This window comes from Mandrillus leucophaeus, unplaced genomic scaffold (assembly GCF_000951045.1).
Source record: "Mandrillus leucophaeus isolate KB7577 unplaced genomic scaffold, Mleu.le_1.0 Scaffold132, whole genome shotgun sequence".
NCBI lineage: Eukaryota > Metazoa > Chordata > Mammalia > Primates > Cercopithecidae > Mandrillus > Mandrillus leucophaeus.
In genome coordinates, this window is record NW_012101277.1 from 2,066,055 (window position 1) to 2,078,125 (window position 12,071).

The following is a 12,071-nucleotide window of genomic DNA, read 5'->3' on the forward strand; positions in this document are numbered from 1 at the left end:
GAGGCTGAGGCAGGAGAATGGCGTGAACCCGGGAGGCAGAGCTTGCAGTGAGCCGAGATGTCACCACTGCACTCCAGCCTGGGCCACAGAGCAAGACTCCGTCTCAAAAAAAAAAAAAAAAAAGAAAGAAAGAAAAAAAAAAGAAAGTTCTGCATATAGACAACACAGATTTTAAGGCATTAAGTGAGAAAGAGCTTAAAGAAAACAGAGGGAATAAAAACAGCAGATTTGGTGATTCAAATAGAATAGTCTTTCTTCCCTGAATGGGATTTTTAAGAAGAATTAATTGCCCACTGAACCCTGTTACTTGTTAAGGATTAGGCAAAGTGCTGGAAATACAAAGATGAATAAGAATGTTCTTTCCCTGCAGGATTTCACTGTCTAATGGGAAGATATATGTAAAGTACTAATTAGAATACAAGGAAACTAGCACCATAATGGAGGCATGAATCTCTAGCTGTGGGAGGGATGAGTCCTGGAAAAGCATCATTTGTCTTTCTTCTGGACTGACTTCCAAAGGAGCATTTGCTCCCTACTTAAACCCCAAATTCCTCTGGTGTGTATGTGTATTTTAATTTTTTGTTCCTGTATACCCTTTACCCAGCTTTCCTAATGTTAACATCAAAACTAAGAAAATAACATTGGTATTACATTGCAGTTGTTGTAGCTCCATTGTCTTCAATCTGTGACAGTTCCTCAGTCTTTTTTGCCTTTCAGGACCTTGACACTTCTGACCATATCTGGTATCTGGTCAGGTACTTTCTAGAACATCTTCAGTTTGGGTGTCACCCAGATTTTCCCATGATCATACAGAGGTCTAGGATTTGGGGGAAGAAGACCCATGTCAGGAGGTACTTAATGACTAGTGATGTTAATCTTGGTCATTCGATTAAGGTGATTTCTGCCAAGTTTTTTCACTGTAATTTATTGTTTCACCTTTTATAATTAATAAACATTTTGAGAGGATACCGGATGTCTTGACTGAAGAAATTATCCAGAGCTGCTGCTTCCTTTTTTTTTTTTTTTTTTTTTTGAGACATAGTCTCACTCTGTCGCCCAGGCTGGAGTGCAGTGGTGCGATCTCGGCTCACTGCAAGCTCCGCCTCCCGGGTTCAAGTGATTCTCCTGCCTCAGCCTCCCGAGTAGCTGGGACTACAGGTGCCCACCATCACACCTGGCTAATTTTTTTGTATTTTTAGTGTAGAGGGGGTTTCACCCATGTTGGTTAGGCTGGTCGAACTCCTGACCTCAAATGATCCGCCCACCTCGGCCTCCCAAAGTGCTGGGATTACAGGCGTGAGCCCCCGCGCCCCGTCACCGCCGCCCCCCCTCTTCCAACCCCCTGGCTCCTCTTTTTTTTTGAGATGGAGTCTTGCTGTGTCACCTAGGCCACAGTGCAGTGGCGCGATTTCGACTCACTGCAAGCTTCGCCTCCCGGGGTCACGCCATTCTCCTGCCTCAGCCTCCCGAGCAGCTGGGACTACAGGTGCCCGCCACCACGCCTGGCTAATTGTTTGTATTTTTAGTAGAGATGGGGTTTCACCCTGTTAGCCAGGATAGTCTTGATCTCCTGACCTCGTGATCCGCCCATCTCGGCCTCCCAAAGTGCTGGGATTACAGGTGTGAGCCACCACGCCTGGCCCACCTTTTATAAGTCTTACTAATGGCATAGTGTTATTTAATAGTCAAAACTATAGTATTATAGACCTAGAAATGAGATTATGTTGATATACAGAGCATCTAAATATAAGGTCTATGTGTCTATCTCCTAAATGAATAAGTCTTCAGACCCACATTTTCCAAGAGAAAAAAAAAAAACGCAAGAGAAACTGAAGGATATCTATTGATGTCTAACAAACACACTGAGGGTCTCTCAGTACCTGATCAATTCCCCATTTGAATTTAGTAACACAGATACTCTCAGAACCTATGAGTACAATAGGTGTGAAAAGCATATATTTTTAGGGGTCCCTCCAAGAGGGATGACAATCAGAAATTTCATTTCCATCTTTTACTATAGAAATATTTGAAACAGAACAGGTATAGAATTTCTGTTTTTCTACCGTTTGCAGGGCAAAGTTTGCTAGCAAAGCTAATGACGTACCAACACTTTCTCATTACAGGTAATAATTAGGTTGTGGAAAAACAGTAGAATAACTTCTTACAGAACACTAGTTTACAAATCTTGCTAATGTTACCAAATTTAATCTTGCTAAATATCCTATTTGAGAAAAATTTTAGAAGCCTACCAAAAATACTAACAGTAGTTATCCCCTGGGGAATTCTTTTGGAGTCTTTTATGTTTTTATTTACAGTTCTGTATATTTGAATTTTATATATTAATTATTTACCAGGAACTGTTACCATGTTTAAATTGAAAATAAATCAGACAAGAAAAATTTTAAATTCCTATTTCAAATAAATACTAAAGCTTTCCCGTAAAGTGAAATGAACGGAAGACCATGTTAAATGCAACCAAAACGGCCGGGCGCAGGTGGCTCACGCCTGTAATCCCTGCACTTTGGGAGGCTGAGGTGGGCGGATCACGAGGTCAGCAGTACAAGACCAGCCTGGCCAACATGGAGAAACCCCATCTCTACTAAAAATACAAAAAATTAGCTGTGCCTGGTGGCTGACTCCTATAATTCCAGCTACTAGGGAGGCTGAGGCAGGAGAATCGCTTGAACTCGGGAGGCAGAGGTTGCAGTAAGCCAAGATCCCGCCACTGCACTCCAGCCTGGGTGATAAGAGAGAAACTTCATCTCAAAAAAAAGAAAAAAAAAACAAACAAACTAGAAAAATGTTTACTTACTGTAATATCTGAGAGACAATGATAAAGGTAGTTGTTCTACAACAAAAGTTTTCTTTAAAAGACGATTATAAGCTTATATTAGACTCAATTGATACCAGAGAAAGTGGTATGTTCAGTGTTTCACCACCACCCATATAATCAGAGATTTCCCATTCAGGAGTTTGCAGTTTAACCAAGCAAAGGTTAAGAAGACATATCTTGCATCATTTAAAAGACTGCACCAAATAATAAGAAGAAAAGGGGCTAAGATAAAATTGCATTTATGTTGTGTAAAAAATGATTTTAAAACTTCATTGATAGGAGTGGCATTTCACTGAAAGTTTAAAACACTGCCATCTTTTACATAATTATTTGGTATCTAGTAAATTAGAATATCTAGACATGAAAAAGTCAAACGGGAAAATGTCTTTTAAAAAGAATATTATACATACTGAAGAAAAGATATCTGTGAAGCTTATCCAGGCCTCACCTAACAGCAAGTACTCCTTGATTCACAATTCCTCTTGAAAGAATTGGTTTCTCCTTCAACACCTGGGCCACTCTCCTTCCCAAACACTGGCTGAGAAGAACGAGGGCCTGCATTCCCTGTTGAACTCAGAGCAAGCTGTTTGGTGCATAACTGCATAAGTAACACAGGATACATGTCCTATTGCAAAGTTTCCCTTCCCGCAAAAAGCCAGTATTTAAGAAATGTTAGCCTTGATGAAGTATTCAGTTTTTAAGACGCGTTTTCTATTTTAACATACGATCGCCAAAAACGTTTCATCATTGTATTTATTCATTTTTACTTTAGCATTTGAGTTGCTGTGTTCTACTTAAGCTTCTCTCGTTTTGTAAGTGCCCATAGATAATTTTGCAACAATGTCCTGAATTAAGAAAATTAAAATAGGACTGCATTTAAGTGTCTAGATAGTAAACAAGGTAAGCTTTGAAAAGATACTTCTGTTTCTATGTTGGAGGAAAATGCATTTGTTTGTCTAGATAGTAAACAAGGTAACTTTGAAAAGATACCTTTGTTGCTACGTTGGAGGAAAATGCTTGTATAAATTTATTTAACAATTAAGTACTAACAGTCCCTGTTTCTTTTTCTTTTAGGCTAGTCAAGGGAAGCAGCGGGAGTGGAGAAGGAACAAAGAAATCTGTAACTGGCTGTGATCAATTAGTTGTAAATACCACTGCGCTCAGACCAGCGTCTGATTTCTCAAGAGATCTTTTTTCTTGTATATTAAGCTTATTCTGGGTTCAAAATAAGATTTGCTTCATAGATAGTGATGCATACAGTGGTAATAAAAAGAAAAGCAAATCGACAAATACTTAGGGAAAAACTTTTAATAATCCTCATGCAATCCGTGTAGGCTTGTTTATTTTTAAGCCCTGAAAATCTCTTACACCTAGTGACTGCTGGTTTCCACGGCAGGACTTAGAAGCGTCCCACCCTGATTGCACCTGTCTCCCCTTTCCCCTCCTGCTCCCAAAGTTTCCTTTCTGGAGGGTGAAGGCAGCATTCCTCAGGAGTGGATTCTTCAACGCTTTTCCCGGCTGCCCGGCTCCACGTGACAGCCCCTAACACCTGTACCGCCTCCAGCTCACAGCGCCCCCATTCCCTCCGGCAGGTACAGACCCAGCCGGTCTCCCCCTCCCCCAGGAGGTCACGATCCCGGTGCGAGTCTCGCTCGGGCCGGCAGGGGAGGGGCTAACCAACGGCCACCGCAGCAGCCTGAGCCCTTGCAGCCTGATTATCACATGACTCGGCAGCGGTAGCCGTGGCAGCAGCCGCGGCGGCTCCGCGGGCTCGCCGGGTGGGCTCAGTTCCGCGCACGCCGGAGCCGAGTGCAGGGGGCGGAGAAGGGACCTGCTGCAACTGCAGCTGCCTGGTCGCTACTGGAGCGCGCGGTGACTCCCCCCGCCGGCCCGCTCCATGCCGCTCCGTTGCGGAAGTGTAGCGTGGGGAGGCGGCTGCCGCCGCGGCACGGAGCACGAGAGGCCGGGGCCCGGCCCCCTGCAGCACTAGGCTCTGGGAGCCGCGCGCGGCGCGTCCCAGCGGCCCGGCTCCCCGTGCGCCAGGCGCCCACCGCAGCCTGCATGCCCCGCGCTGCGCCTCGCCCGGCCCCCGCCGCCTCCTGCTCGCACCGCTGCAGTCGGGCGCCGGAGTAATATGCTCACTCGAGTGAAATCTGCCGTGGCCAATTTCATGGGCGGCATCATGGCTGGCAGCTCAGGCTCCGAGCACGGCGGCGGCGGCTGCGGAGGCTCGGACCTGCCCCTGCGTTTCCCCTACGGGCGGCCAGAGTTCCTGGGGCTGTCTCAGGACGAGGTGGAGTGCAGCGCCGATCACATCGCCCGCCCCATCCTCATCCTCAAGGAGACTCGGAGGCTGCCCTGGGCCACTGGCTACGCAGAGTGAGTGCAGCGACACCGGCGGCGCCCCTGCTCTCCTCGCGGCCCTTCCCCGCACGGTTCCAGCCCTCTTCTCTCCCTGCTTCTCGGCCTCAGGGCTCTCCACTAGCTGCCGGCGTCCAGGCCTCGGCGGGGAGCTCTTTACTTACACTGGCTATTTCCCTCTTCTCCCCACTCCCTCTTCCCCCAACCCAAGGACGCGGCGTCTCCAGCCCCGGTATGGGTGGTGGAGGGGTGGGTGGCAGCGCTGGACCGTGGGAAAGCTAAGGTGAGACAGGTCTGTGAATCCGGGGTCTCTGTCACTTGGGGGAAAAAAAGGGCAGAAAAGCTCTGCTGAAGTTTGAAACACATTAGGAAAATCTGCTATCTGTATCCCCACCCTCCCAAAATATAGTTGGCGTCCCCGCGTGATGCAGAGTTTGTGGGGTGGAGGCTTAGAGGAGATGTCACTGCGCCTGGGAGCTTGTGTCCGATTCCGGGAGGTGGCCGTGTCTGAGTGCGTGGTTGTACATTTCCGAAGGTCTCAGTTTCTCACTTTCAGCCCGCGAGTTCCTTCGCTTCTCCTTTAGCAGGTAGTAAAATGCTGCGCGTTCGGTAAATGCCAGTACTATTTCCCTCAGCCCTTGGGGAGGGGGAAACTTATTCCAACTGTCTAATATAACATTTTGGTAATCCGCTTTGGTGATTAAGCTTGCGTTTGACTGATCAGCTATTTCAGGAACCGACTGAGTCAGGTTGACGATCTGGAGTGGAACCGGGAAAGGAGAGGTGGAGGATTTTATTGCCCTTCCCCCAGCTCCATGGCCACTTTTCCATTAACTATTAATAACCATCTTATGAATGGTAAGATAAGTAACGTTTTCCCTTCTGTCTACTACCTCAGTTGTAGGAAACGGGAAAACTAGGACACATTTAGAATAGAATTCGGGGTTATTAATGAACCAGGGGGTGCAAACGTGCACGCAAAACCTGGTGCCTGGCACACCTGAGCCTTTTCCTTTAACCCCATCCCCTCGGTAATTTTGGCCCACCCCTATCCGTGCACGGCCTCGCTGCTTGATTGGTTCGTCCGGGAACCAATCAGCTCTTCCAACGCCTGGGCGCCTTGATGCTGACCCTGTTCTGGTGGCCTGGATACCCCCGGGCAGGCTTGGTTCCCGACGCTGAGGATTCCGGTGGGAGAGACTGCTTGGAATCTACTCTGCTTATTATCTCTAATTTTCCTTTCCTTCTCTCATCATCCTATAAACGCGTTTCTCCATGGGCTGAAATGGAAAACGTATAAATGGGGCTAGACGATTGGAGTGTGAAAGTGAGGAGGCAGAAATGCGCTTGATGGGAGCTCAGACAGTAAAAATTAACACTTCATAAAAGATGAGCGTGGAAGAGAACGTTGTGGGTGGCGAAGGTACAAAATAGCATTGTAATTTCCAAGAGAAAGCCAAAGCAAAAATAAACACCTGTGTAAGGAAAGACCTAAAGGAGAAAAAAGTGCCTGCCAAACATACCAAACAGTGTTTCTTAACTGAAATAAAAACGTTATTTAAAAGCCCATTTGGGCCGGGCGCGGTGATTCACGCGTGTAATCCCAGCACTTTGGGAGGCCGAGGCGGGCGGATCACCTAAGGTCGGGAGTTCGAGACCAGCTTGAATAACATGGAGAAACCCTGTCTCAAACTACAAAAATTAGCTGGGCGTGGTGGCGCATGCCCGTAATCCCAGCTACTCGGGAGGCTGAGACGGGAGAATCGCTTGAACCCCTGAGGCAGAGATGGCAGTGAGCCAGATCACGTCATTGCACTCCAGCCTGGGCAACAAGAGCAAAACCCAGTCTCAAAAAAAAAAAAAAAGCCCATTTGGGCCCTTTACGAGACAGAAAGCAACTTGGAGGCATACACCGTCCTGTAATTGTGTAGGTGGGGGTCTTTGTGCCTGCCAAACGCCCGAGATCTGTCCCCACTCCCGTGAGTTTCCCAGGGCGAGGGCGCCTGTCAAGGCGAGAAGGAAAAACAGGCAATGGTGAGAAAGTTGTGAGAGATAGGAAAGAAGATACTGAAACACTGAAGGTGGAAGCCGTTTTGACAGTAAACGGAAAGCCTCAGATAAGCATGAGGGAAAGGAAGGAACGAATTGCAGAATGTTTGCATGCCTATGGTAGGCGCTGGATGCAATGAGACACGCAGGAGAGAGTGCTTAGAGGGCTCCCCCCATCCTCTCTGGACCTCCATTTCCTTATCCCTAAAGAGTTTATCTTTTTCCTAGAATAAATCATGAGAGATATTCAACTTGACGGCTAGGAAGGCCACCGTAAAATGTTACAAATTTTAAAGTTAGTGGCAAAAGCAATTACATGTGTGATAATTCAAGCAAAGACCTATTTAAAAAAAAAAAAAAAAAAAAAAAAAAAAGTCAGCCCCTCTTCCCCAGCCCTGGCTTACTCCCTAGGAGTAATGAGGGTTCAGTGTTTGGGTGATATTTGGCTTTCAGACTTCTTTGGATGCCCTCATAAATACATATCATGCGTTTTGTTCTTTTTTTCTCAAAATAGACTCATACTAAGCATATTAGTCTGTCGCATTTTCACAAAACACTGTGTCATTGACAGTATTCACAAGTAAACACAGAATTACCTCATTCTTCTTAAATATATACTATTAGTAACAGCTAACATAGTTAATGCTTACTCTTTAGTGCTAATACTGTTTTATATTATCTGATTTTCACAAAAGCCCAATGAAGTAGGCACTATCGTTTCCATATTATAGTTGAGAACACAGAGGCACTGAGTGATTAAGCAACTTGCCCAGGGTCAAGCCTGTGTGTGAACCCAGGCAGTCTGACTCCAGAACTCACAACACTAAACTCATTCTCTACGGTGGATTAAGTTATGATGTATTCATCTGTACCCAGGAATAGCCACTAAAGTCTTGGCCATCTCTCCTCACCTTTATCCCTGTCAGATGTTATACTGCACCACTTCCTTATATCTTGAACTGTTTATCTTCCTGCAAAAATGCATCCTGAATGATCAAAATGGCTGAAATAGGGAAGGAAAGAGAAAGACAAGTAGGGACTGTGGCTGTGATCAGAAGCTGCCACCAGTAATGCTGCCCTTTCCTACAGGATTTACTGGCAGAAGAAAATTGTCTTCTCTTTGTTCTAGAAGGTACCCGAGAGGGGTTGAATAGGTAGGAATATTGCTCAAATTGTGGTGATAAGAACTGCGCTAAGGAGCTAATGCCTGAATCAGAAGTGATCTGTTTATCTCTCTAGAAGGTGAGTCACGTTCCAAGCCTTCCTTGGGAGGAAAAATTGACATCTTTTGGTCAATGAGTTAATGTTGATGACTGACCCTTTGAGATGGTAGAAAAATTAAGAAGAAATGGTCTAATCTTTTGCCACTTACTGTTAATCCCTTTCAAGAAGAGAGACTCTATAGGTTATAGAACTAGAGAATTAGCTGTAAGCAATCCCTGCTAGACTTGAGGTTGCAGAAACTGAAGATGCTTGTTCATTTCAGTATTCATTGACATTGTCCTAGATGGAATTTCCCAGCTCTTGAAAAGCTTCCCATTATAGCTGAAAAGTTTAGCCACTTGGCTAAGGGGTATTTGCAAGGTTGTAAAGCTCTGTAAAGCATTGTAGTTATAGATAACATCTACTAAGCTAAAATCTTTCTAAAAACATGCATTAGCAAGTTTTAAGTTTGGCTTTGAAATCAGTGACTGAGCCTGTTTGGTCTGCTCATTTGATAAAGCCCTTGGGGAGCAACAGTCTGACCCAGAGACCGTGGGGCAGCTACTTCCTTTCTCTTAAATACCACCCACGTGGAGGTTGGTTCATTTTTGTAATGGGTTAGGAACCCATTTTGGCTTTTTTTCTTTTTTTACCTGTTTGCCCAATTTTTATCCTGTTGATGAACAGTTGGTTTTAGAGATGCCAGCAGACATGGAATTTGTGCCTGAAACTACAGCCGTAGGGAATGCCAAAGAATGTGCTGTGGTTTTGAGCAAGAGTATTCTGTATGTTAATGCATCATATTCAGGTTTTTATCAGTGATACATTTCTTTACTTGTACAGAAAGAATACATAAGTATAGCTAATTTTACTTAGGTTATAGCTATAACGATAATTATTACTTTTTTCCTATTTCTTATAAAAGTACTCCTGGACATAAGTACAAACAAAAAGCCACTTTGAGAGCATCTGTTAAATGTATATCATACAAGTGTATGTCTCACAGAGTTGAAAATTATGAAATTTTTGATGAAATAACCTTATTTAAATCCAGTCAACAGCCTACAAGTATTTGGATTTGTTTTGGACTCTGCAGGCTGTCTGTCTCCTCGGGTCATTGGCACTAATTGCTTATTACCAATAAATGGCATTAGTTGGCTGGGTGGTGGTGATGACACAAAACCCACTATTTCTTTCTTGCCCCAAAGCTCGGAAATCCCCTGGCCTTTCTTTTTCCCTTCTAACCCTTCCTGGCTTACCTGCCCCTCTTACTGATACCTCTTTGCAGAACTCCTGCTTGGAAACTTCCTGTTTGACTTTTGCAACTGAAGAAACTCGAGGTTCTCTACTCTTGTGTAAGGATAAAAAGAAGTGGGTGAGGGTATTTGCAGATGAGTTAGAAGTCCAGAGTAGCCTGAGCTATTTCAGCTACCTTTCTGGTGACTTACAAAAGGTATTAATTTCCTATTTTAAAGCAGACAGCTAAGCGTTCCTTCATATTTCAGATATAACATTATAAAGAAATCATACCCCTTAGGTGAAGTCCTGGGGATGTCTCTTTTCTTAGGGAAATGCATCGGCTTCTTTCAAGGACTGGTGATGCTTTAGGCAAAGGGTTTAACCATGCAGGGGGGTGTTTACTATATGTTTCAGTCCCAGTTTAGGTAGACATCCACATCTCTGATATGAGCCCACTATACAGTGCTTTTAATTAAGGTTACAGCAGTACTAGTTGAAAATTTAAAACTGCATACTGGAATTGTTTTCTAAAAATACATTAATGTTCAAGAAAGTTGTTTTTAATTCTCAGTGTTTGGTAGAAATAAACTCTGGTGCATTTATAGTTCTGTGATTTGCCTAATTTAGAGGGAGGATTAATTAGCTTGCCCCCTTGAATGTATGCTATCATTTTTCAGGAAATAATCATTCATCTGTTTCCATTATTTCTCTCAATTGATGAAATCATTGCAGTCCTACTATGTGTCCAGCACTGGTCCCATGCTAGGTTCATAATATAATGAGACATAGTCATAATCCTCAAGAAAATGTTATAGCATAACCTTCCCCCTTTTGTACTTCCTTTAAAATTAAATTAAAATGAAATTGACTATTAAGGTTCAAAGGGACCAGCACCAGGGGTTTTGTTTTGATTTTAATGTCTTAATGCTTCTGGGTAATTTTGAATCTCAGTATTTGGAGCCTTTAAGTCACATTAGGGAAGCAAACTTGTTTTTTCCAACCAGCTTGTGATTAGCTTTGTACCTGAAGGCCCAAGACCTTACCTGCTGTTAGAGAAAAAAAAATTATTCTGACACTTGTTACAGTGCTAGGGAAGACTTTACTCAAGTCTGTTGCAATATAGGAAAACAACCCAGCTCAATACAGCATTGACAGCTGGTACTTGTAGGCAAAGAGCAGAGTGTGAGGGGTCAGTGGAATGGAAAGTTACTCAGCAGGGACATTAAACCAAACTAAACTGACCTAGCAGGATTCTTGCTGAAAGCAGACCAAAGACTTATACATCAAAGGTGGGGAATGAGGAACTTGAGCAGATATCAAGTTTGGGGGATTCTTACTAGCCTGACTTAACAGGATTCTTGCTTAAGGAACAGGACTGGGGCCAATGTTGTGGCCTAGCAGAGAAGAGAGGCCTGAGTAAAGTTTGGTGGAGGACAGAATCTTTGTCATCCTTGTAGATGGGGGAGAAGGGGAAGAGAGTAGATGGTACTGCAGTTATTTAACTATGATTTTCATTCTGATTTATCTGCATTACTTCTGTGACCTTCCATAATTGACTGTGTTTCCTACTAACCATGTAAGGAGAGCAGATGCCCTTAATTATGGTGCAAAAGAAGCAGGATTGAACCTAATTATACAACATAATGTTATGGCAAAGAGTTGAGGAGCCTTTCCCATGCTGTTTTTTCAGATAAGTGGTTTTCCCTAGCTTTCCAGTTTGGTACTACAGTAGATACTTTGCAAATTATTAGCTTAAGAATGGTATAGCATTTGATTTGTTTGGCCCATCTCCCATATACCACATAGTGATGGGATCATTCCTATTTATACTTTATTAGAGGCATTGAAAATTGCTAAATGCAATAGTCATTTGTTGAGCTAGTCCTGTGTGTAGGTTCTGTACTAAGCACTTTACGTGTAAGGATTTAATGAGATGAATGCAATGTAGGTAAGTAATTTGCTCAAAGTAACAAAGCTTTTTAAGTGGCAGATCCTGGATTCATGTCCAGTTCTGTGGAACTCCCACCTTTGGTGGGTTTTCACTGTGTCTAATGAAATACTTAAAACATTTTTAACCATAAGATACTCATTATAGGAAATTCAGATAATATAGACTAGTAAAAGGTATGAAAACATGAAAGGTATGAAAATGTTTGATAATTAGTAAATTATCAAACATAACCTAGTAAAAGGTATGCAAAATGTTTGATAATTCATTAGCCACTATTTATATTTTAGATTAGGTCTCTCTGATTTCTTATATAGATGTTTTTTAAAAAATAAAAGCTGATCATATGTTTACATGTCTTTTAACATGTCTCCTTCACTTAAGAATATATAATGGACCCCTCTCCAACATACATTCTTTTTTCTTTTCTTTTCTTTT

At 43.4% G+C, this 12,071-nt stretch overlaps 1 protein-coding gene across 1 annotated transcript in view; it reads left to right on the forward strand.

The window, feature by feature from the left end:
• Positions 1–4,518: 4,518 nt before the first annotated feature.
• PPM1H (protein phosphatase, Mg2+/Mn2+ dependent, 1H) overlaps positions 4,519–12,071 on the forward strand; it is a 307,084-nt gene continuing 299,531 nt past the window's right edge. Inside the window, exon 1 of the mRNA XM_011972919.1 lies at positions 4,519–5,212. Within this exon, the coding sequence (XP_011828309.1) occupies positions 4,968–5,212 (245 nt within the window). The 5' untranslated portion in view covers positions 4,519–4,967. The remainder of the gene's footprint in view (positions 5,213–12,071) is intronic.